Source organism: Phoca vitulina, unplaced genomic scaffold (assembly GCF_004348235.1).
Source record: "Phoca vitulina isolate PV1807 unplaced genomic scaffold, GSC_HSeal_1.0 scaffold11, whole genome shotgun sequence".
NCBI lineage: Eukaryota > Metazoa > Chordata > Mammalia > Carnivora > Phocidae > Phoca > Phoca vitulina.
Window position 1 is genome coordinate 35,543,299 of NW_022589714.1, and position 26,966 is coordinate 35,570,264.

General features: G+C 38.4%; 1 protein-coding gene across 4 annotated transcripts in view; it reads left to right on the top strand.

Moving 5' to 3' along the window:
* PTCHD4 (patched domain containing 4) overlaps nt 1-26,966 on the top strand; it is a 188,379-nt gene that overhangs the window by 32,161 nt on the left and 129,252 nt on the right. For all 4 annotated transcript variants that reach the window (XM_032409683.1, XM_032409684.1, XM_032409682.1 and 1 more), the window contains one exon: nt 19,206-19,686. In XM_032409683.1, coding sequence (XP_032265574.1) covers nt 19,206-19,686 — 481 coding nt within the window. The remainder of the gene's footprint in view (nt 1-19,205; nt 19,687-26,966) is intronic.

The window sequence follows — 26,966 nt, forward strand, 5'->3', positions numbered from 1 at the left end:
CAGTTCTTCACGACATTTTGTCTTCTAATCATTATTTAGGGAGTAAGATGAATCAGTGAGAAGTAAAATTTTCACTGACTGCAAGGGGAGTTTATTCTGATAAGAGGTGGTGCTGACAGTAATGAGGGCTTGAGTGATGGGTCTGCTGACAGATCTGGAAAAAGTGCACAGTGTGCCAACGTTCAGAAGTGAAAGAAACAGCAAAGGAGTAAGGAACAGTCCACCCAAAGACCCCTTTTATCCTACCCCAACACTCTCCCTGTTACACTTTTCAAGTGGTTTTAATATTACAAACCTCCATTCAAATATGAATGATACTATAATTCTCTGAAACCATAAAAATGTATTTTAAAAATGTAATGCTTTCCCACCCTCAGCTTTGTCCTGTAAGATGTGAGCCAAAACATCACTGGGTCATCTTCATTTTTGTCAAGGAGCTTAAGACAATGCAGTGCAACCGACTGCTGATCTTTATGTCGAGGCCTTAATCCTACTCCCTTTTGGTGAGACCCGTATCCCGGGTTCTGCATTCACAATCACACGCGGTCGCCTAGTAATGAATGTCCTTCCACATCTCTCTTTATCCAAAGGTGCCATCACTGAGGTCAAAACCTGCCTACTAAATACTTGCCATTTTAGGTCATATGCACCTGTGGGGTTTTTGTTTTGTTTTATTTGTGTTTCTTAATAAAGTGACAATGACTATTGTATCTGCCACACAAAAGAAATCCCACAACTAATTTTAGTCAGAAGAGTACAGTATACTTAAGCGGTCTCTTTTTCTCCAACATCCAGTATCCCAGGATTGTCTACAAAATGTAGTGCCCCCCTGAGCAGGCCCACAGTTCCTAAAGGGGTACCTCATGTTTGACTCCTCAAAACCTACTTTTTTAATGGGTCTGTCTTTCAGGCTCTTGCTCTCTGCTTTCCAAGGTAACAGATTGCTGCTCTGGGCTGACCTGCTAGTGAGAAAGAAATAGCATCCACACTCATTATTCCCATCCAGAATTGATATTCTTAAGGGTGATTTTCTGGGGAATGTTGCCCCCGCTCCTTTTGTTGTCTAACACACAGCAATAGCACCTCATGGTAAGAATTTCAGGCCCAAGTAAGAGGTACAAGCAAGGCTATGGAAATCAGTGGAACAGACATTTGAGAGAAGGCAGAAACCATGTAAATACACCTGGGTCTCGTCCAGCTTCCATTCTGACATAAAGAGAAAAATATGAATGACCTGGATCCCATCCATCTGCCTGCTACTTTAATGTCTTGCTCTTCTCTACTGTTATGATCCAGCAGTACAAGTCTCCACACATCTGGAGGAAGAGTTTCTGGAAAGCATACTATTTCTTCATGCCCACCATTGCTGCCTGGGCATTGAGAAAGGCCATGCACATGGCCTGGGGTGTTGTTTGCAATGTGAGCAAACTAACTTCACACTAAATCCACAGGTCAAAAAAGGTAAAGTTCTGTATCTCTGCTCAGGAGGTACAGGCAGGACAATGCTCCTTGAGAGGTTTGTTGTTCAAGTCGGATAGAGGCCAGCTGTCATATGGCCGAGCAGTGATGGAAGAGAGACTTTGGTACAGGACTTCTAAGTTATAAAGTCACTTAGTTTTCTTTAGAGTCACAGATAGAAGAGAACACTGGGCTCCAAAGATTAATAAAAAGAATGGAAATAGTACAGAGCATCCCATTTTTTCCAGAGGCTCTTGGGCTTCTCACTCCCAGCTTCCTGCCATGTCCACAAACATACAGTGGTCTCCCCCCACCCCCAACTTCCCATCCCTGGTTTCACTTTCTGCAGTTTCAATGTCCTGCAGTTTCAGGTCCCCGTAGTCAACCAGTCTGAAAGCAGATGATCCTCCTTCTGACAAATCATCAGAAGCAGGGGCACCTGAGTGGCTCAGTCGGTTGAGTATCCGACTCTTTGATTTCAGCTCAGGTCATGATCTCAGGGTCATGAGATCAAGCCCTGCATGGGGCTCCATGCTCAGCAAGGAGTGTGCCTGAGATTCTCTCCTCTTTCTGCAACCCCCACTCACCGCATTCTGCATTCTCATGCATCCTTTCTCTCTCTCTAAAATAAAATAAATCTTTTAAAAAAAGGTCAATAACAGCCTAATGTTACATCACAAAGCCTGTGTCATTCCCCTCACTTCATCTCATCACGAGGGCATGTTATTATCTCACTCATCACAAGAAGAAGGGTGAGTACGGTACAGTAAGATATTTTGAGGGACAGAGCACATTCACATACTTCTATTATACTATATTGTTATAATTGTCCTATTTTATTAGTAGTTATTGTTGTTGCTCTCTTACTGTACCTAATTTATGAATTAAGTTTTATCATAGGTATTTAAGCATAGGAAAAAACATAGTGTATGTAGAATAGAGTTCAACGCTATCTGTGGTTTCAGGCATCCACTGGGGCTCTGGGTATGTGGCCCCTGTGGATAATGGGGACTACTGTAAATATAAAAGATTCTCCTAATTATAACATTCTAGATCCACAGTTTCCAGCAAATCAGATTTCCCATGATACTGGTGGGAGGTTTAGCTACATAACCTCTGAGAGATGATTATTGCCTAGAAGCTGATTCCAAACTCCAGAATTTCATATGTAAATTAGGCCATTTGGTTTCTTTATGTACTCATAACCCTGTCTTTTTCTATTCAGAAAAGATACACAATTCAAAAAGAAAAAAATTGAGCTGATAAAGTACATACCACTCTTTGTTCAATGGAAGATTTTTAAGAAGATACTCTATCGTAGGCAATTACAAAACAAAACAAAATAAAAATATTGAACACTTTATTCTGCCTTCAAGGAGTTTCCAATAAAGAAGGGGAGAAACAAAAATAATGAAAATACCATATAGTGATTAAAAATGTTATTTGAGGGCGCCTGGGTGGCTCAGTTGGTTAAGCGACTGCCTTCGGCTCAGGTCATGATCCTGGAGTCCCAGGATCGAGTCCCGCATCGGGCTCCCTGCTCAGCGGGGAGCCTGCTTCGCCCTCTGACCCTCCCCCCTCTCATGCTCTCTCTCTCTATCTCATTCTCTCTCTCAAATAAATAAATAAAATCTTAAAAAAAAAAAAAATGTTATTTGAGCAATCCAGAAAATGCCATAAGACTTCAGAGGAAAGAGCTTTCTTCCAGTTTAAGGTTCTTGAAATTTTTGATGTTGGTTCTTTTTGTTTACCAAATATAAGAAACTCTCTTGCAAATAAGTTGACATGTCTCAGACAATTCTGAAGTTCCCTCAGAGATATCGTGGCTTTAATGATCATATTGATCCAACTGGAAAACCTGACCATGTGATTATTTTATTATAAGCAGCAAATGTACTTAGTTGTTAAAATTATTCTTAATGCAATGTGCTATTCCTTCACGATAGGAGATCATCTCGTTATTTCTTTATTATTTAATTTAACTTGTGTCTAAACAAGGTGCTGCTATGCCATATTAAGTTAGAATTTGGAACTTCCCCGCCCACACACACACACACACACACACATACACACACCCCAACGGCATGCAGCTATTTCCTTGCTTAAAATATACTGCTGACTCAGGTGGCCTTGATGATCAAGCTCTCTTTTACAAATAATTCTCAGCATATTCAATGACCTAATCTAACACAACTCTTCATGACTAGTTCTGTCTTCACAGATGTCTGGCTGTGAAACAGGAAATTTGTGAGGTCACCTCTAAGTATTCTCTTTATATTGCACCCAGCAAGGGAGCAAAGGAGAGTGTGAGTGTGTGTGTGTGTGTGTGTGTGTATTTTAATACTCACTTCTTTTTTTTTTTTTTTTTTAAGATTTTATTTATTTACTTGAGAGAGAGAATGAGAGAGAGAGAGAGAGCACATGAAAGGAGGGAGGGTCAGAGGGAGAAGCAGACTCCCTGCTGAGCAGGGAGCCCGATGCGGGACTCGATCCTGGGACTCCAGGATCATGACCTGAGCCGAAGGCAGTCGCTTAACCAACTGAGCCACCCAGGCGCCCAATACTCACTTCTTTTAACTATGCCTTTTTTTCTTTTAAATGTCTGGAATAAATTTTCTGGAATCTGTCATTACTATATGCCACGCACATGGTCCAAAGAAGTCTCTGCTTCTGTAGAGAATAACCAAGTCAAGGACAGAGGGTACATCCTTATAATGAAATGCAAATTTCTAATTAAAAGGCAAATCCTTCATCTCAAAAGGTTGAACAGGATACAACTTCACTTGACTGGCGGGAATTTCCTATTAAAGCACTGAAAAAATATTCCAACTGAAGACTATTCTTTGGAGCTGAACCACTTTCATTTCAATGAATTGGAACATTTGAGTGTACTGTAAGCCCATGTCCTACAAAAATTTATTCTGAGATAATTAAACGAATGTCAGCAAATGGGTTGCCGTCCATTATAATTCCTCCTTTCTTTAATATTTTTGTCCCATCAGAGTTGGTGAAATGTTTCATCAACATACGTAGTCTCTGCAAAAGAAGCTGGCTATTTTTCTGCATTGTTTGCCTTTTAATGAATTTCCTGACACTATTTTCTTCATTCTTATGGATTCTTCCCCCAGCTTCTAGTCTTCCCACATTATTCACTCTCTGGACAAGTGTGGCCTTAGATCAAGCTCTTAATGTGTATATCTTTGAAGTATTCATCTCTAGCCTCTGTCTTAAGCAATGTATTCCTTTGTAAGTATCTCCAACTTGATGTTTTTCAGGTACCTAAAACTCAAAATATTGCGCTCAATTCCAGCTCTCCCAGCCCCACACAAGGAGTCTTTGGGTTGGTGAGGACGGTACGCCAGGTTCCTGAGCCACACTGTGGGGTCCTCATTCACTGCTCGCTTCTTTCCTTCATTTCTCATATGCATGCAGTCACCCAGTCCTATCCATTGTACTTCTTAAACATCCCTTTATTAACTCTTTCGCTTCTCTCTGTTACCACTTGCTCATTTTAGGGATTCTTTATCTCTCACCTGAAAGTATATTGGAACCTCCTCATCAATCAATGCCAATCAACACTGTTGTAAAATCCCAACACGTGCACACATATGCATGCATGCATTTCAGACAGTTCTTCATATTGTTATCAGAGGGAACTTCTAACATCTATCTCATCGGGTCCCTTCTTGTTTTAAAGATTGTCAATGGCAACCCTTCCAAATTCCTTCAGATGGTACACAAGACCCTTCTGATGTCTCCCTTGGGTTTATCTTCTTTTCTGTTCTGGATGAGAAATAACAAACATCATTGCTTAAACTGCTGTTGGAGGGGAAAAACAAAACAAAACAAAACTGCTGTTGGAGGGAGCGGTGGGCCTCATTGCACTTCCATACCAGGAGGAATCCGATACTCTTCCAAACTGGGTAGCTCAGTGCTGAGTGCCATTCCATTCCTTTAGAAACTTGCTCAATATTTCCTTGTAAATAGCTCCAATGTGGTCTAGACAGCTGCCAGCCCCAATTCTGAGGGAGTGTTGTTTTTGCTGTGTGTGTTATTATTGTTTTTTTTTAACAGTGCCTTGACATAGCAATATGCATTTGAAAAGTCTCCCCTAAATACCTGCTTATGTAACTGATTGCAGTGGCTTCAAATAGCCCTGATCTCTCAAAGCAGACACCCACTTACCAAGTTAATTGTGCTTCCACAAAGTACCTCCATGTAAATGAAAGATGTTAGACTGTTTTCTTTACATAAGCTGTGTAAAAAGAGAGCCTCTCACCGTATTCCTAAGGAAGGTGTGACGTGTCGCCTAGAATTCTCTGACTACTTGCAAAATTATAGTGAAGGAATCTGTGTTACAGTAGAGTGACAGTGAATGTTCTTTAGGACAATGAATGAACCAGCCTTTCATATTTTAGTGCCTGTAAAATCGTTTCATTTGTAGCAGGTGCTCTTAAAAACTGGTTCTCTGTTGGGTGTGTTAAGTTAGAAGCCATGTCTTTGTGTGTCCTTTTTGTATTTGCATTTCTCATTCTGTATCTTTTTTCCTTCTTTTCACTTTAATATAATCAAGTCATTTGAATGAAAGTATCTGCTATCAATGAAGGAAATGAAATACATTGGATTTCTATTAACACTGTGATAGACACAGTGTTCTTGGCATTCTTGAATCAACATCAGTGACGCCTGTGAGACGCTACAGAATACTGGAGAGAGAACATGTAGTTATAGCAAGCATGAAATATTATACTGAAGCAAACCTATTAAAATCAAAGTTTGCTGTTAATTATTTTGATGAAATTATATTTCTCTGAACAATCCAGTAGGGTGATAAGATAATGGGTCAGCAAACACAAAATGAAACCATGTGGGTGTAGAATCACCTCATCTGGCTTTTGCGTGGTGCCCTTTTATATATGAAATTTAAAGAGAGGTGATAAAATAGGGAAGCTAGGAGAGGCTCCTTCACCAGGTGCTTTTAGTTACAGAAAGACCGTTTCAGTCCCGAGTTCTCCAAACCATAAAGGCAAACTGCTCTTGCCAGCCATGTGGCCTGTGACACCTCTAGAATGCCTTGTAGGTCTGAAGAATGGGCAAGAGATCTCAGTTCATTTCTCAACACTTTGTCGGAACAGGTTCAAGAGAATTCTCTATGCTAAAGTTTTGTGCTTTAGAAAGAAAGGTAGTGATTTGTGGAAGAAAAATACATTGATTGTCAAGTTATGAGAAATTGGGCTGCTGAAACTTGGCACTATTTTAGAAAATTCAGAAGTACATTGAAACCACCTAAAACAGGAGTGCAATTTTGATTAGAAGCATTGTCTCCACAAATTTCATGAAACAGAGCTAGGTGATATTAGAACTGCCACAGCTGAGGGATATTTATGTGTGCCTGGAAGAAGCAGCAATCATGTTTATCGAGTGGAGGCAATTAAACTCCCAAAGGCTAGAATGTGGGTCGGCCCACTTAAAATTGGCCTAACTTTAAATAGTAAATTTACAGTGATGATTACTTTCATTATAATGAGACTGTCTGCCTTAGGATTTTCCCCTATTACATTAAAATCCCTGCTGCATAAAAAGTAAATCAAATGCCAAAACAGTTTGGGAGAATCCATCACATATGCTTTTACACACTGTAACTTACTACCACCTAACTTATTAAGGTTACCATATGTTCCAAACCAAAAATGGGGATATGGTATCAAATAGTGAATGTTACCAATTGAAAAACCTCACATGAGTATAAAATAAAACACTTATTTGAGTGTTCCCTGAATTTTTCTGAGTTAGGCAATAAAATAACATGAAATTTTACCTTCCTTACTAAAACTAGAGTCTACAGTCATTATGCATAACTTAATATGCTTCTGATTTATTTCCTTGCTTAACTTGAGTGGGTTACTTCTTTCCTACATCAGGCAAGTATTTGTATGTAGATATTTTTATTTAATATTAGCCTTAAGCAAAGACAACCAGAAAAGCAATTCTTTTCCTCTCAAGAAATACAAGCAGAAAATTATTTTCTAAATCTTTAAAGATTTTTGGATAATCTTTTGCAGTGAAATTATCAAGCAAAAAACACACACTTTGTTTTTTAATTTTTTACTCTAGTATCTTAAAAATATTAGCCTTTAAAAATTTATCTCCCAAAGGCATCCAGATGCTCCTTTGCTAGATATCCAAGAATATAGAGTTTAATACAAAGATTAGTCCATGCACTTGAGAAAAAATATGTCACATCAACCCAGAAAATGTTAACACACTTGCAAAGGTGAGCCATTACACCCTCATCTCCTATGCCGAGAGAAGTAATATTTAACCCACATGGAGCTGCGAGATAGGAGAGTACTTTCTGAGCTTTATCAAAAGGCTTTCAATTATTTTAATATCTTTGAGGCTGGATATCTTGGTAGTAGTAAAGAACAATTTCATGGATCTCATTAGAATGTATATCACACATGATACTTTCAAAGCATGTCTGTCCTTTTGGGGATTAAACAGGAAAGGTAATTTAGTGAAGATAAAATGGACTTAAGCAAGCATTGTATTCTTTATCTAGCACTTTACTGACATAGTTCAACAATTATCCCTCACTGTGGCTTTGAGGTAGTTGTCTTTCAAATAAAGGAAGGACAGTGATGGGAGGGAGAAGAAGAGAAAAACTGAAAGAAAGGGTCAGAGGGAAGGAGAGAGAGGGGGGAAAGGGCAGGGGAAAGAGGCAGGAGAAGTAGAGGAGAAAGGAGATGGAGCAAGGAAGAGGTAGGGACGAGGTTCATATAAAATGATGAGATATTAACATCTGTCACTTCAGTAGACATGCAAAAGTGTCACTTTTGTTTTATCAAAGGATTAAGACACAGCTGTGGTAAGTCCACAACTGCAAATAAAGGTTACACTCTCGGTTTCACTTTCTTTCCCAATGTGTCAATTCCTCTACCTTTCCTTTAAATATGTGCTCCTTTAGCTTGAGAAATATATCACCTTCATTTTCTATCTTCACTGAACTTGGAAGGCTAAATGGAGCAATAAAATAGATAACGATGATAAAAGACAACATGTATTAATTATCAGTAGAAGCCCCTTTGAAGGAATTTTTTTTAATTTTAAAGATTTTTATTTATTTATTTGTCAGAGAGAGAGAGAAAGAGAACACACAAGCAGGAGGAGTGGCAGGCAGAGGGAGAAGCAGACTCCCCACTGAGCAAGGAGCCCGATGTGGGACTTGATCCCAGGACCCCAAGATCATGACCTGAGCCAAAGGCAGACGCTTAACCAACTGAGCCACCCAGGCATCCCACTGAATGAAAATTTTATACAATCTTGGGGAAAAAAAAAATAGAAATTAGAAGAAATTAGAAAAATGGAGTTCATAAATGGCAATGTTATCTCCACACTGCAGAAATTAATGGCATATTTCCTGGAAGTTGTAACCAACCTCATAATCTAGACCTCTGTGACTACAATTATCTGGATAATTCAAGAAAGAAAGAAAGCTTTTGCTTAGAGTGATGTTTTATGTATAGCAAATAATTAATTTGGCTTCTGTTTTGAGGTAAAAAAAAATGCATGGGAAGGAACAATACAAAGACAAAAATTAAAAAGAACCTCCTTAGGGTCAGTTTGGAACTCAAGTTCAATGGGAGACAAGTGATATTAAGCCACCAAGGTCCTCATGATCTTTTCTTTGAAAAGACAATGCCAGTTAGCCAATGCAAAGTCAGATCAACTTGAGAGTTAAGTGTTAACACTTTACCTTACCCTTACAGATAGAAATCTGCTGTTATTTACCTGTAACTTTAAGTAGAACACTGTTGTTCATTATATATTAATGGGCAAGACCACAGTCCTTCATGGAGAAGAACGAACCATCATAACTTAAGTTGACTTAGAAGCCACTAGGCAGATTGCTTAGGACTTGAGCCCAGAAACAAGGGAGTCTTGATTCTTGGCCCTCCCTCCTCTTCCACTACTTGTTTAAATGAAATTTGATTAACAGTCAAACCTAATTTATCCTTCCCATTCCTAACTAGTCTTCATGCCATTCCCTTAACATATTTATTTTTATTATTTTTGTTGATGAGTCAGTAGTTATTTAAAAATATATATATAAAATAGCCCAACTAACCAAGAAAGCAGATGTGACCTATAATTTTATACCAAATAAGAGCCAATGTTAAATTTTGATGATTTCCTTTGAATATTTATACATGCATATTTATTTTTATGTGGTTGAGATCATGCTATATGTATATCATTTTGCAGCTCTCAGCAGTTATCTGCATTCTTGAGCAATGTCTTCAGAGTTTTAATACTCTCTGCTGCTTTATTTTCTCACCAACTTACAGGCTTGGTTTCTATAACAAAAGTACAAACTCTTCCAAGGAAGAGATATTTTTCTTCTGTTTATTTGTCCTTATCTTGTTTTCTACACACACACTAGCAATTTGCCTTCCCAGACACTCAACACATATATTGTTTGGATTTATTAGATTTATGGGAATCATTAGAGTAACTAAATCACTTTTAGCAACTCCTGCACCTCTAGGAAGGAAGCTTTTCTCCAAGAATCTCTAGAACTCCAGAAGAGGTGTTTTTTAGAAAAAGACCTAGGTGTGAGGGAAATTTATTTTCCAGAATAGTGTGCATTTCATAAAATCTAAAAAAAAAAAATGATGCTCATACAATCAAGTAGGTCTTGGCTTAAATAAAGATATGAGGAAGGCAAGAAAACCATCCAGTGCTCCCTCTCTAGTGTCTATCTCCATCCCAAGACACACCTAAAGTTCATTTTTCACATTGCAGTCAGAGCTTTTGAATAAGCAAATCTCCATATTCATATTCGCTACTCATCTCTGCATCACCCCTCCCCACTGTATATTCCAGTCATTTTCAAAGTCCCAGGAACACAACATGCATATTCTCCTTTCTAGGCCTTTGCACATGCTGTTCCCTCTGCCTAGAATATCATTCTTCCCCATGTCCATCCACCAATACCCCATCTTCACCTGGATAATTATTACTCATGCTTCAGGTCTCAGCTACGATGCCCCCCTTTTAGGAAAGTCTTCTTAGTCCCTGCTAGGCTAGGTGATTACTTCTCACTGCTCCCTTAATACTTACATATATATTTTTAAATGCCTTTCTGCTTACTTATCTCCCCCTATCTCCCACTCCACCCCAAAGCCATAGGCTTTCTGAATATAGGAATTGTAGCTGGTCACCCTTCTAACCTCAATAGCTGGCTAACACAAAGAATGAGTTCACTGAATGTATCTTCAATGAATGAATGACTCTGTCCTTCTTGACTGTTTCCATCTGTATGTCATGTCCCCGAGCATGCCAAGACTTTACACACGTAAAGTAGTAAATGCCCATGTAACTACCTGCAACACCTATGCTTTTGATCCTTCCTCTTTCCCATTTTGATTTCTCAATCAAAAGATTGAGCTCTACTGTAAGTTTGCCTCTGTAGCTTGTTAGTTTGATCTACTTTTCCACTCAGAGGTGCTAATGGCTCAGGTGCCACACTCTTGATATAGCATGTGGCTGTTAAGCTAGAGTGTTTTTTGGAGAGAGTTTCTTGCCCAAAGGAAAAGCTGTTATGGCAGGTCTTTCGATCCCTCTCTTGAAAGGGGCACTGCACTTAGGGCCTTTGTACATTACACAAATGTTCCCATATGGATGATGGCCAGCTTCCTTTATGGAAAATAACATCAAAGCTAAATGCTCTTTGATATGGAACACTTGCCTGTGCATGGTTCTATTGATCCCTTTGTGAAAGACTCACTTAAAATAGTAATACTGCTTGCAATTGAAATTTTTGGGATAGGGTCACTAAGATGAATTACAGAAAAACAAAAAGTTCATTGTTATAAGCCTCACATGTAATGTAGATGTTAACTCTATTTGCACACTTTTAAAATAAATTTGTATAAAGATTTGGCACCAGTAAAGGAGAAATTAAATGTATTTATCCAATTATGTGATAAGTAAACCAATACAGAGGACAGGATACTCATAAAATAGAGATCTGAAGAGAAAATGAATTTTACTGTATAAGAAATTAATTCATCTGGCAACTAAGATAATTTACCTCTAGGTAAAATTGGGCAAATTCTTGATCTTTTTCCATTTGAGAAGAATTCTCTCTGGAAATTATTCAAAGAGAGAGAGAAAAGCTACTGGGTCCAGATTTTAAAGAAGATGAAAAGCTTCTTGTTTCTATGGAAATGAACATGGGTCATTTTGTGTTTCTTCTTCCTTCTTATTGCCTTTTCCTTTAGGGTAGATTTCTCTAGCCTACTTTGCGGTGTCTAATGACTTTACCATGGATGAATCATTAAATACAGAGCTAATGAAACCTTTAGAAATAATATATGCCAAGCCTTTTATTTTAGAGATGGAGTTGGTATCCAGAGAAGTCAAGCAGCATGCCCCATCACCTTGCTGTAATAGTAGCAGAACTGTAACTTGGAGCCAGATGCCTGGATCCTGTTCCCTGTGTTCTCTCATTACATGCTCTCATTACAGATATTTGCTGGGAAATGTAGATGAATATTAGATGTCTAAGTGAATAAACAGTATCATTCAAATATTTAATGTATGACATATTAATAAGAATAATATCCAACACTTTGTGAGCACTAGTCTAAATGCTTCATATGCATTAGCACACTTGATCCTCACAATGCCTTATGATTCTTATTTTAACCATTAATAAGACTGACATCTGGACAGCTCCACACCTTGCCCGTGTTGACCCTGGGACTCTTAGTGAGACAGTTGGACTCTTGAGTCCATGTACATAACTGCTATCTTATACTTCCTTTCATTCAAATATATTCATAAATTATTCAAACACATGTTGCAGTTGTGCCTGTTGGAGTCAGAAAGAGGAATAAGCAATTGGTTATGCCACTTAGTAGTTTACAGCTATGTACGGTTATATAACCTGACATCACTTCTTCTCCTGAGGTGCCTGTGTCCTCCTTGGTGACTTGAGACTACTCCAGCATAGCACTTTCTTGTAGAATGACTAGAAAAGTTACCTAGGATGATGCAAAAAAGTTCTTAAATCTTAGAACCGAGTCTGCCACATGTGTTTAAAAGTGATATGCTAGAGTGCATTGTTAAGCTTATTTTATATTCTGATTGGCTAAAGTTTGCATTTCATTTCAACAACATGAAGCTTATTTTTTTAACTTTCCTATTTGAAAGAAAAAAATGAAAATACACCACTGCACTCTCCTAGTTGAGTAATGTGACATAAGAAATTCAATTTATTCTTTATTAGGGCATTTTAATGCTTTAAAGTCTTCATTTTTTTTTTAATTTTACTTATTTATTTGAGAGAGACAGAGAGAGAGAGAGGGAAAGCACAGACGGAGTGGGAAAGGGAGAAGCAGATTCCCCACTGAGTAAGGAGCCTGATGTGGGACTCCATCCCAGGATCCTGAGATCATGACCTGAGCCGAAGGCAAACACAACCAACTGAACCACCCAGGCGTCCTTAAGCCTTCATTTTTAAAATAAGTTTTGATTCTTTTTTCTTTAACTAAATACCACATAGGAACGGCTTCCTCGTTATTTGCTTGTTTCTACTAAACATGAAGTTCTGGTGAGGAAATTCAAGATAGCTGATGATTTCATTTAATCGTAGTTTATCTTACAATATTTGATATTGAGAATAAAACAAAGGGATATAAGTTAGGAAATAAATAGGAGGGAAAGTCTTATTTAAACAAACAAGCAAACAAAACAACAAGAATAAACTTTACCATTCCTTCAGAAATGTCACTGTCTACTCTACATAGGAAGATTTTCTTTTCAGCAATAAAAGACTGACAATCTAAAAGTTTCCAATATCCTTGCAGTGAAAATCAATGAAATCTGAAATACAATTGTCTTGGACAGAAGCTCTGCAGCTAAATTATCTTGCAATCACAGAAAGTATCTTAATAGCAACCTAGCACACATACTGAGCAGATACGACACTTCCCTATAATTTCAAAGCATCATTGAATATTTTTTCTCTGCACAATTGTTTATGACATTAATGTCTCTTTCCTCTCCTAGCTCTTGAAGAATTTATTCTTTGATCTCGTCTCAGAGTTTTAATTTCCTTTTCCACTGTAGAGCTTTAGATTGGGTGGTAATTTTTAAGAGCCACAAAGTAGTAACCGTAAATGAAATAAAACCTAAAGAACCCGAGATTATTTTTTTTCTGGCTTTACTGCTCCTGGAGAGAGAGTATGATGCGATGCTTCCTGGCCATGAGGTAGCCTCGTGACCTGTAAAGGCATTGATTCACCTTGGAACAATTCACCTACCACAGACGGCCTCAGCTGACATTTTTCATGCTGCATCAGGAACCTGAAATGCGGGCGCCTGGGTGGCTCAGTCGTTAAGCGTCTGCCTTCGGCTCAGGTCATGATCCCAGGGTCCTGGGATCGAGTCCCACATCGGGCTCCCTGCTCGGCAGGAAGCCTGCTTCTCCCTCTCCCACTCCCCCTGCTTGTGTTACTGCTCTCGCTATCTCTCTCTCTGTCAAATAAATAAATAAAATCTTTAAAAAAAAAAAAAAGGAACCTGAAATGCTGCAGGGACTTCCGAATGGAGCTCTTTCCTTTCAAGTCAGCCTGACTCCCTAAATCATCTGCCACGGTGCAATGAAAGAACACTCCAAAAAGGAAACCATGCCATTCACTCCCTGCTTAAAACTCACAGTGTTTTCTTACTGCAGAACAATTAACTCCAGCTCCTTAATAAGGCTTTGCTGGCTCTTACTGAAAAGGCCCTGCTTTCCTCTCTAGCCTCAGACTTCCTCATTTCCTTCAGTTCCTTGAACACTTGGGCTATCCTTTGCCCCCAGGCTTCAATGCCTACAAACTCTTTTTCCAAGTACTCACTGAGTCCCCCTGTCAGGTGACTAGCTTACTCCACAAGTTTGGTATACAGTGAAAATGGAAGAGGAAACATATTTTGGTATACAGTGAAAATGGAAGAGGAAACATATTTTGGGGAAATATTACCCTAAAGTAAGGGGATTGAAAAAAAAGGTAAAGTGTGTGTGTGTGTGTGTGTGTGTGTGTGTATTTCTGTACCAGCCTCTAATTTCTATATATACCTCTCTTCATCTGAGGACCTATTGTCCTCAGACACTTTGAGCTGTCTCTTACTTTTCCTGTTCTTAGCAAAATGGCCTCTGAAAAAAAAATGTAAGATTAGTTATATACACTTCAGGGTGAACTGAGTTAAATGTTATGGAATGTTCATTATATAGCTGGCTGTGTTCTAGGCACAGGGAAATTATCAGTGAGCAGGATAGGAAAGGTGCCGGCTCTCAACAAGCACACATTCTAGTGGAAGAGCAATTAATTGATTAAATAAGATCGCTTCAGATAGAAATCTTTTGTAGGAAGAAGACAACATAGGAGTATGTGATAAAGTGATGTCTGGGAAGGAGGTGTCTAGATCATGTGGTTCAAATGGTATCCTTGAAGATAAGACCTCCAGGAGGAAGTAGCCCTGGCCGTAGAAGAGTGGAGGAAAGCATTCCAGGCAGAGGGCATGGCAGCTGCAAAGGCCATGTGGTGGAAATTAACTTGGTGTGTTCAAGCAGTAGGAAGAAAGGTGAGAAAGCTGGAACAGAGTTCATGGGGAAAAGAGTGGTAGGAGATAAGGTCTGAGGCTCAGCCAGCAGTGGGACATGCAGGGCCTTGCAGACCTGGTAAGGAATTCTTCTTTTATTCCTAATGCAAGTGGAAGCCAGTAGGGTTTAAGTGTATAAATGGTGTAATCTCATTTAGAGTTGTTCGGGTGAGCTCTGGCTTTAAGGTGAAGAAATAGACTGAAGAAGAGCAGAAGTGGGCACAAGGAAATGAGTTAGGAACTTCAATTCACCCCTGTTAATGATCCCTGTTCAATTCAGTGAAACACTGAAACAGGAGAGCATTGGAAGTGATGTGTTACCATCTTGTCATATTTTTAAGGTTTAGCTTCATGGCAACATAAATGGGATTTCTGCACTTAAAAACTTTGGAATTTGTGTAGGTTTTATTGGAATAGGAAGAAGTTGAATCAACATAAATGGTAGGCAGTTGGTTTAGTGGAGAGTAAAATATTGGGAATACAATGTATCTACACATGAAATAAGTTTTAATCATAAAGAGCAGTTAATGGGGACTAGGACCTAAAGTGGCTTCCCTGAAATCACCCTCTTAGGATTCTAGAAAGTTCTGGATTTGGGATTAGAAGAGTTGCAGTGGAACCCTGGGTTCATTGCTTTGACTAACAGGTTTCCCTTCTCTGAGCTTCTATGTTTATTGAACAAAAATGTCCTACCTGGCAATTGGTAAGATTGTGTTAGGCCATAAAAATAATCAATTCATGGCTCTATAATAATGATATCATTTCTAACATTCAGCTCTCGTCAGAGTAGCTTTATAGGTGGTATTTTCAGAGAGTAATAGAGCTGAAAAATATCTTCAATATTATGTAAATATTTACTCATATATTCATATCTGCTCATTTTAGAGATGATAAAATGGAAACCTTCAAGGGGAAATGAACCAGCCAAGGGTTTCTTTTTTTTTTTTTTAAAGATTTATTTATTTATTTATTTGAGAGAGAGAGAATGAGAGACAGAGAGCATGAGAGGGAGGAGGGTCAGAGGGAGAAGCAGACTCCCTGCCAAGCAGGGAGCCCGATGTGGGACTCGATCCCGGGACTCCAGGATCATGACCTGAGCCGAAGGCAGTCGCTTAACCAACTGAGCCACCCAGGTGCCCCTAGCCAGCCAAGGGTTTCTTATTCAGTTAGTGTGAGACACATGCTGCAACCCAGGTCACATGACTTCCTGACTCCTGACAGGTCCAGGGAAGTTCTACCCAGAGGATAATTAAAATACATGTTCCATTCATTCTTTGTTTCTCCTATGTAGAAGCACCCGTGAACTGGTAAAGTTGGGAAACTCTTCTACCACCCCTTACAAAATAGTAGAATTTTACCTTACAAATATTTCTCAGGACTATACTGAGTAGGATGATTGCGCCAATGGCTTATACAAAATGTGGACCTTTCAGCAGAGCTTCCTATTCAAGGACGTCTAAAGACCTTGTTTATTTTGTTCTGGTGCATGGAGTAGAGCAGATTAAGAGAGAGAAATTCATTCTATTTGTTACATCCATTTAAATATAATGAGATCGGGGCGCCTGGGTGGCTCAGTCCTTAAGCGTCTGCCTTCGGCTCAGGTCATGATCCCAGGGTCCTGGGATTGAGCCCCGCATCAGGCTCCCTGCTCTGCGGGAAGCCTGCTTCTCTCTCTCCCACTCCCCCTGCTTGTGTTCCCTCTCTCGCTGTGTCTCTCTCTGTCAAATAAATAAATAAAATCTTTAAAATAAATAAATAAATAAATAAATATAATGAGATGAATGCATATCTCTTATGAAATAATTTTTGTAAGAAATGGAAATTAGACAACTTCAAAAAGAGGGTGAGCAGTTAACCAAACTCAATAAAGATTAGTTATTTAAAAATCTATATATTGCCTTCTGTCGAGTTTTGACTTTTGTCCAGGTACATTATCAGTGCCCTCTTTGATCCACTATAGTCTTCAAATGAGGCCTGAGGGACGCAAAAATCTTTGTTCTGCTGCTAAAGATCCCTGGGAAATCTTTTTGATGACAGAAATGAGTAAAGACAGATGGAACTGCACATTCTTAAGTGAATAAATAAAGCTTTTAAAATACTTTCTCTTTCAAATAATCAAAAGCACAAGTCAACATCACAGACGGGATTTCAAAGAAGTAGAAACAAGGGTGGAGCTAAAAATTATACCAATCTTAAAACAAAAATAAACAAGCCTAATTGAGGAGCAAGAGTAGAGATTATTTAAAGAGTGGAAACCATATTCCAGTCTGTCAGTGCTGGGACAGGATTCCCACTCTTTCTTTGAAGCTTTCCTACCTTTTCACTTGCAGCTCATCAGAGAAGCCCACAGGTTTCAAAAGAGAGCATTGGGAACCTCCAGCTGGAATTTCACTTGTGTGTGTGTGTGTGTGTGTGTGTATGGAAAAGAAGATGGAAAATTTACAAAGATGCCTTGGAAGTGGGAGATTTACCAAGCAAAAGGAAAAAAAACTTAAATTATATTTTTATTTAGAAATATACTGTTCATTTGGAGTTGGTCAGGTTGTATTAAATAGAAAAATTGCTTTTATTGAACATGTAGGGGGAAAATGGGTATGTGAAGTGACTATGAAATTTCTTCCTCACAATTCTTAATGATCCTACTAACAGCACTTGTACTTTCTATAAATTTCTCAAACTTTTTGTGTTTGCAACACACTCTCAAGTATTATAGTTACTTTGGTGTATGTTAAAAATACACATGGGAACAAGTACCTCAGATATAAGTGTCTGGACTGAACGAGTTCACGAGAACTGTTATACGTGTCTCCTTGAGTATACAGTGCCTCACAGTTCTGTGAAAATCACCACAGTTATCAGACTGTTGGTTTTGTTGCCCTTCCACACTACCCTTCCAGAAAAGACTGTTTCCTGCTCTGATTCTACACTTTTCTATCCTCATGAGATAAAAGTCTTGCTTGATGTAGCAAATGGAAATTCTCCTTATGGCATAAATTTACCTTTGTGCCTGCATTTTGCACAGTACCTGTGGCACTTTTTCAATGCTATGCTCTGTCTTGCAACCTGCTATTGGGTTCAGTATCACATCTGACAAGCACTGCCATGGAAGTAAATGACAGTTGTGGCAAAAAGAAAATACCTAAATTGTTGAAAATTTGGTGATGTCTGTCAGGGATTTCTTTCTGAGTCTTAAGGCACCACTGGTTGAGAATTACTGCTCTGAATAAAGCCAACTCAGTGTCCACCTCGTGTGTACCTGAAAGAGAAGTGACGGCTTTTCTTATAAATATCCTACTCGTATGACATTGTCTGCTCTACGTCATGCAAAATTCTGAAATCAAAATGTCTTTTGACCACCCCACCTGAAATCTCATCAGTTTCATTTGGGGGATTTGTTCACTGTGTTCTGTGGCGAAAAGGTCAACCTATGACTGAGGCAGGTGTTTGGAGGGAATTTTGTAATGAGTGAACAGGTGCTCACATCATATTTAGAAAACCATTCAACACTATTATATTAATTGTAAAAAAAAAATAGTATCTTCTATTTGTTCTGCAATATACAGTTGTACACCCAGAGTATGGATGTTTGTGATGTTTGTGTGTGTTTGCATGCGTTGGTGTAGGTGTGTGTGTTAACCTTGAAAAGTTTAGTGTATATTTATTAAATGAATTATTATTTTAATTTTTGAAATGTTGTTAACTCATGCCATGCTTCACTTTTGGCTGAAACTGAATCATCAAACTTGATCCTGCATATAGGAGTTATAATAGACTGTTACAGAGGAAATGGTTGGAATGGGTTATGGATGGGATAGATCAAAATATGTATGTACATTTTCCTATGCATGTGGTGAGTCTTGTATAGCTTCATAATGCTCTTTGAATCTTTCTATTCCTGATCATCTTGCATGGTATCCCATGACACTCCAAAAGGTTGAATATAAAATCCTCACATCCCACTCCACCCACATCAGTTCCACAATTGCAAGATCCTACCTCTGCCTTTGTTGTGTTCCTTCATTTAGAGTAAGAATCTGTTGTTTGAAATGTGTATCCCTCTGGTAACTTTAGTCTCCCTTTTTTCTGTTTTTAAGGATGGGAGGAACAGTTTTATTGGACACCAACTGGGCGGGGTAGTGGAAGTGCCAAACAGCAAGGACCAGCGGGTCAAGTCAGCCAGAGCCATTCAAATCACCTACTACCTCCAGACCTATGGCTCTGCCACCCAAGACCTCATAGGGGAGAAGTGGGAGAATGAGTTCTGTAAGCTCATGAGGAAGCTCCAGGAGGAGCACCAGGACCTCCAGCTCTACTCTTTAGCATCCTTTAGCCTCTGGAGAGACTTTCATAAGACCAGTATCCTGGCCAGGAGCAAGGTCCTGGTGAGCCTTGTGCTGATCCTGACCACAGCCACCCTCTCCAGCTCTATGAAGGACTGTTTACGAAGCAAGCCCTTCCTGGGCCTCCTGGGGGTGCTCACGGTGTGCATCTCCATCGTCACAGCAGCAGGGATCTTCTTCATCACTGATGGAAAGTACAACTCCACCCTGCTGGGAATCCCATTCTTCGCCATGGGTAACTATCCATCCTTGTGGTAATCGGATTCTTACCAATTTGGGGCAAGGTAGTACATTTCTTGAATTCTCAGGCAGAAATCTGTTTTAACTTTTCACTGATGTGTTTGTGTGATTATGTAAGATTTTACTTGGAGTGATGTCCGTTTCACCTTATTGGGCCTTTTGGAAATTCTAGGCTGACCAAGTCATCTTCCCATTTATGTTGCAGAATTTAATGCTGTCAGATATTTTTAAATTACACTATATTGGAATTCTTTACTCTGCTTCTTCAAATATTATAGGTCAGAGATTATGGAGATCCAAAACTTACTTTGAACAAATTTTGTGGTTCAAATTCATGGACATCTTCAAGTTGATGATGGTGAAGAGTGAATAGCATAGGATGAAAATTCGGAGAACCACTGATATATTCTAATCTCAAAAAACTTCTTCATTAATCTTGGTTTATTAATTCATTTCAAAGTTTTTAAAGAGAATGTACTCCATTTCCCCACCTCCATATAAACCAAACCTTCCTGCTACCACTTAAAGATGTATCCCCTAATTTATTTCATCTCTGGTGAGAATAATTAATGACCATATTCAGTCAAGATTATCCCTCCTTGTAAGTTTTCTCCCAGACATACATAAATGTCTAGAAAATGCTCTATGAGTGTGTGTGTGTGTGTGTGTGTGTGTGTGTGTGTTCTTGCAAAAGAGAAGATCAAGTCTGGGAAGAAATGTGAGTGATGGCTCAGCAACAAGACTAATGGAACGTATCAGAAAAGCCATGATAATGGTGATATCTGTGGTTCTACAAAAGAGTCCTGTCAGATGTGATATAATTCCCTACTTGCAGTGATTTGGAGGATGAGCTGTAATAATGGCCTATAGGTGGTGAACTGACATGAGCAGGAGAGTCTTCAGCCATAAAGTAATTGCTTTTCACTCCCCATGCTAAAATCAGCTATAAATTACAGTTTTATTATTAAATAAAAAAGACACAGGTATGTGGTCAGAAAGTCTTCTAGGTGATCCAGGCCCTTTTTGTTTTCACCTTAACAAACATCTTTGAGAACACTGCAAAATGGATTTATAGTGTAGGTTGCTGGAGTCCAACTTCTTTATCTGGAAACCCAAGTTCATTGTGGCCCTAGTGAGTTAGTTTATCTTGGTAAACCTCAGGTTCCTCTTGTATAAAATAAGGGTAATAATTTTATCATTTTCAAAGAATTGTTTTTTGAATGTAAGTAGAATATACCTAAAGCTTATATAGCATATAGTAAATGCTCTGTAAGTGTCATCAAGCTTTAAGTGCACTGGATTCAATGATAAATATGGAAACAGCTCTTGGCTTCAAGAAATTGAAAGTCTTCCTGGATTTTGCATATCACATTTAAAAGCATTTTCATCTTGTTAACAACAAGTGTTTTTCTTTTTCCCAAAGAACTATATTAAAATTTGTTTATACCAGTGATGAAGATGAGTCTAGATTTGAACCTTTTATACTTGTTATGTTTTTTGAGCTTAGTCTTTTGACTTGAAATAACAACATAAAATTCATAAGAATCATTCACTGTGATTCACAAATGAAACATGGCTTGTTCAAAATGACTAGATACCTTAGAGCCTACTACTAGGGCTTTTTCTAAAACTGTGGCAATCTAATTGGGTAATGGAAAGATTTATCAGGGAAGTTCTATAATATAGAATTACATATTCTGAATAAATAAGAACAATTGTCTCTAGTGATCGCTGAATTATAACATAGACTCTACAAAATCAAAGTGGTATTTTTATTCCTTAAGTAAAAAATAACACTGAAAGCCATAACACTGAAGAAAATACCCAGACCCTGAAACACACATGTTTTTCACTTTTCTTCTGTCTCAGTGATCTTTAAGATCATAAACCAATCTTGAACAGTGTAGGTGCAGACTCTAGGAAGCCTGGTGAATGGTTACAGTATTCTTAGAATTCAATCCTAAAATATTCTGAAATAAACTTTTCTGGTATGTTCTGAAAACATAACAACAATAAACCTATCAATGTATACTTATTTAAGATATCTGGTCCATCAAAGAGGAGTTTGTTTGTTGTGCTTTGTTTTGTTTGTAAAATGATCTGTAATAACAAAGATACCAAGATCGAGAATTAGTGAAATGAAAGGATTATCCCACAGGGCTAAGAAATCTGGGTTTTCATCCCAGCTTTTCTCCTAACTTTGTATGTTTTATTGGGCAGTTATATATAGTCCCTTAGTCCCAGTTCTTTATATATTAAATGAAGGATTTGGACTTTTCAGTCTTAAATTTTGAAGATTCTACAATATTATTTATTTCATTTTCAACTGAAGTTAGAATTTGATCATTTCTTTATAAAGTCATTTAAGGTACGTATTGTCCCCCAACATCTAATCTCCATTCTCCTTTGTTGATTTTTAGTGTGTGTGCTTGTGCATGTGTGTGTGAGAGAGACAGATACAGGGAGAGGGGCTTTAGAATATAAAAATCACAACCTTGCATGCAGAGCAAAATTCTATGAAGGTGATGAGGTGGAACATGATATTGAGCATCAGTAAGTTGAGTTTGGCAGATATGTATCTTCTAATGGTACACATGGCATTGGTTGAAAGTAATCCTTTGATTGATTAGTTTACATGGTGTCAAAACCGCATAATCTAAAGTTAGTTGGGTATAGGGAAAGAAGCCCAACTCTTCTGGTAAACTTGTATTTCTATTCTTATCTTCCCACAAGGATTTATTTGAGGTTGTGCTCCAAGATTCAAACCAATTATCTTCATCATAACCTATCCCCGAAGCTCAGTATGTCACTTATGGTGTTCTGTTCTTCAGCCATCTTATTTCTGACCACCTATCTTCCTTCTAGACTGCATCTGCTTGTTCTTTTTTCTGAGCATTCACCTACTTAATATTCTGGCCATTCACCTACTTAAAAACTTAATGACCATTTAAGAGGCACATATACTGTATCTTTATATCCTGCAGTTTTTTTAAAAAATTTTATTTTATTTTATTATGTTATGTTAGTCATCATACAGTACATCATTAGTTTTTGATGTAGGGTTCCATGATTCATTGTTTGCATATAACACCCAGTGCTCCATGCAGTACGTGCCCTCCTTAACACCCATCACCAGGCTAACCCATTCCCCCACCCTCTCCCCTCTAAAACCCTCAGTTTGTTTCTCAGAGTCCATAGTCTCTCATGGTTCATCTCCCCCTTCGATTTCCACCCCCCTTCATTTTTCCCTTCCTTCTCCTAATGTCCTCCATACTATTCCTTATGTTCCACAAATAAGTGAAACCATATGATAAATTACTTTCTCTGCTTGACTTATTTCACTTAGCATAATCTCCTCCAGTTCCATCCATGTTGATGTAAAAGTTGGGTATTCATCCTTTCTGATGGCTGAGTAATATTCCATTGTATATATGTACCACATCTTCTTTATCCATTCATCTGTTGAAGGGCATCTCAGCTCTTTCCACAGTTTGGCTATTGTGGACATTGCTGCTATGAACATTGGGTGCATATGGCCCTTTTTTTCACTACATCTGTGTCTTTGGGGTAAATACCCAGAGGTGCAATTGCTGGGTCATCAAGTAGCTCTATTTTTAATTTTTTGAGGCACCTCCATACTGTTTTCCAAAGTGGCTGTACCAACTTGCATTCCCACCAACAGTGTAATAGGGTTCCCTTTTTCCACAACCTCTCCAACATTTATTGTTTCTTGCCTTGTCAATTTTTGCCATTCTAACTGGTATAAGGTGGTATCTCAATGTGGTTTTGATTTGAATTTCCCTGATGGCTAATGATGATGAACATTTTTTCATGTGTCTGTTAGCCATTTGTATGTCTCCTTTTGAGAAGTGTCTGTTCATGTATCCTGCAGTTTTAAAACCTGTACTAATTTTATATTTTGTCCTGGTGTCCCCATAAGTAAATTTGTGTCTTTCAAATTGTATGTTCCAGATTTAGGTTTGGAAAAGGAGATGATTATAAGCATAAGTGTTATCTCTGGAAAAGATCTGAGAGGGAAATCCAGACTTCTAATATTTAAAAAAAAAAAAAACACCTAAAACAATCCCATTTAGCTCCAGCTTAACATCTTTTCTCTCTACAAACATAAACCGGTAACAGTGCCACTAATTTAATTTATAACTCATTGTCAGCCTTTTTTTATTTTCCCTTCATTTGCTTTGTGTGAATGTGTTTCCTCTTTCTGGAAGGAGAAATATGGGCTAATATTAAGTATGGGCACCAACCTGTCTCCTACTGTGTCTTGCTGATCTTCTGTGGATAGTTGCCAAAGACATTAATAGACTTGGTTCACTATTATTTTAGTCTATCTTAAGTTTGCTTTATATGCCAGGAGTCTTAACTTTAGCCATTGGTGATTTTGACAAGAGCTGCTTTGGGGCAGTGCTGAGGAGAATTTAAAGAAGTTCAATAGAGCTTGGAAAATAGGTAGTGAAGATGGTGAGTAAAGATAATGGACACATGCACATGACTTGTTTTGTTCAGGTGAACCCAGCATTTCCAGATATGAGACTTTCGTCCATCATCTAAAACTGAGTTCCATATTCATTTATTTATTCACTCATTCAAATATTTATTGAGTACCTATATGTTCCAGGTATTTTGAATTCGAGAGTAAGAAGTATTGAACAGAACTGATCAAGCGGTTGCCTGCATGGATCTTACATTGTAGGCCTGCAAAGGGGAGGCATCTGACAACAAATAAATAAGATAAGAGATATAAAGTACAAAAATAAAACAGGATAAGGGATAAAGAACATAAGCAATAAAAGACTTTCCAGGAAAAAAAAAAAAAAACTTAAGTAGAGAGCTAAATGAAATGAAGAAGTAGCCATGTGGCAACCTGAGAAAAGAGTATCTCTGACAAAGAGAATGTGCAAAGGCTTTTAGAACAACCTGTCTTGGTGAAATTGAGGAGGCACAATAAAAGGAGTGTGGCTGGAGCACAGTGGGCTACTGTCTATTACGAGATGGATGTAGGGAGATGGTAGAGAGCCATGTAGGCTCATGTAGGGCACTGAGAACTTATTACTTTTTTTTTAAAGATTTTATTTATTTATTTATTTGGGGGGGGGGAAGTGCAGAGGGAAAGGGAGAGAGTCTCAAGCAGATTCCACACTGAGCACAGAGCCCAAAGGGGCTTGATCCCATGACCCTGAGATCATGACCTGAGCTGAAATCAAGAGTCCAATGCTGAACCGACTGAGCCACACAGGCACCCCAGAGAATTTAATACCTTAGATGGAAAGCTATCTGAAGCATTTGCTACAGGAGAGTGTGATCTGCCTTACATTTTATGTGTTTCTTTTTTTAAGATTTTATTTATTTATTTGACAGAGAGAGAGACAGCAAGAGAGGGAACATAAGCAGGGGGAGCAGGAGAGGGAGAAGCATGGGAGCAGGGAGCCTGACTTGGGGATTGATCCCAGGACTCTGGGATCATGACCTGAGCCGAAGGCAGACGCTTAACTGACTGAGACATCCAGGTGCCTCTGCCTTACTTTTTAAAGGCATCTTTGGCTACAACATGGAAATTAGTCTGCGATGGAGCAAGAATGGTTATAGGGAGACTATGTAAGAGGTTATTGCAAAAATCCATGGGCTATAATGGTGGTGACTTGAAATACCATGGGAGCAGAGACAGTGGTAAAAAAGGATTGGACTCAGGATATATATTTGAAAATAAAATTGACAGGATTTGCTGCAGGACTGGGTATGGTATATAAGACAAAGAGGAGTTAAGGATGACCCCAAGCTTTGAGGATCAAATTACTAATAGAAAGCAGTTGCTATTTATTGTCATAGGGAGATCATGATAGGAATAAGTTGGAGAGGAAAATATCAAGAGTTTACTTTTCTACTTGGTAGGTTAGATATACCTATTAAGCATCCAAGTGAGAAAATGTGGGGTTAGCTATATAAGACAGTATGTAGATCAGGCTCAGAAGTAAAATCTGTAAGTTGGAGCTGGAAATATAAATTTTGGATTTATCATGGCATAGCTGATAATGAAAGCCATGGGAACTGGTAAGATCAACTAGAAAGATAAATATAGATAGAAAATAGAAGTCAGAGATCTGAGCCCTGGAACATTCCAATGCTTGGAGATTGGGAAGATGAAGATGATTCAGAAAATGACATTAAGAAGGATGAGGCGGTGAGATAGTAGGGGAATCAAAAGAGAATAATGTCTCAGCAGCCAAGAAAAGAAGGCATTTCCTGAACAGCTAGAGATCAGCTGTTCCAAAAACTTCTAAGCAGTTGTGTCCAATGAGAACTGAGAATTGGTTGTTTGATTTAGCAATCTGAAGGTCATTGGTGACTTTGACCAGAGTTGCTTTGGAGGAGTGCTGAGGGTAATTTAAAGAGGTTCAATAGAGCTTGGAGGATAAGAAATGAAGACAGTGAGTAATGATAATTTTTCCAAGGAGTTTTGCCTTACAGAGAAATAATGATTGTATGCTAATTGGGATGCACAGCACAGAAAGCTTCATAGTAAAGCAGAGATAGGAAGAAATTGCAGAAACAACGTCATTGAGTAAGAGAGGTGGGACTGGATTCAGAGCACAACCAGAGTCATTGACTTTATGTAAGAGCATAGACAACTCATCTACAATTAAGGAAAGAGAAGGCAAAATATATGGACAGATCCAGATAGAATGGTACATGTGGGGGTGGGAGCATGTGGAAATTCCCTTCTGTGGCTTCAACTTTGTCAGTAAAATATGAAACAAGTCATCAGCTGAGAATAAATTTGGGGAAGGAGGTGTTGATTTGAGGAAAGTGAAGAGAGTTTAAAAGAGTCACTTTGGAAATTGGAGAACAAATTGAGGAAGAAAAGTTAGGCGAACAGCTAAGAACCACAAGGACCCACTTGAAGTTTATGTTCATGAATTTAAAAAAGAAATCAATTCAGCATGGTTCCTGAGTCAGTGCTCTCCCCCACCCCAGCCATAGATAGCTGCCTGGGGGAAGAGTTGAGTAGTCATTGACATGAATTTAATTGGAAAAAAAAAAAAAACTCCCAGAAAAAAAAAGAGGGTTTATTGTGTGTGCAAAAGAATGACTATAATAACAGATCATGAAAATTTTACTTGTTAGGGTCAGCTAAACCATGTTGCAGTAACAAATAATGCCTTAAGTCTAGTTGGATTAACATAACAAAGATCGATTTCTTGCTTACACCTCAGTTTAGTGTGGGTCAGGAAGTTTCCTTGGGAACTCTCTTCTAGCAAA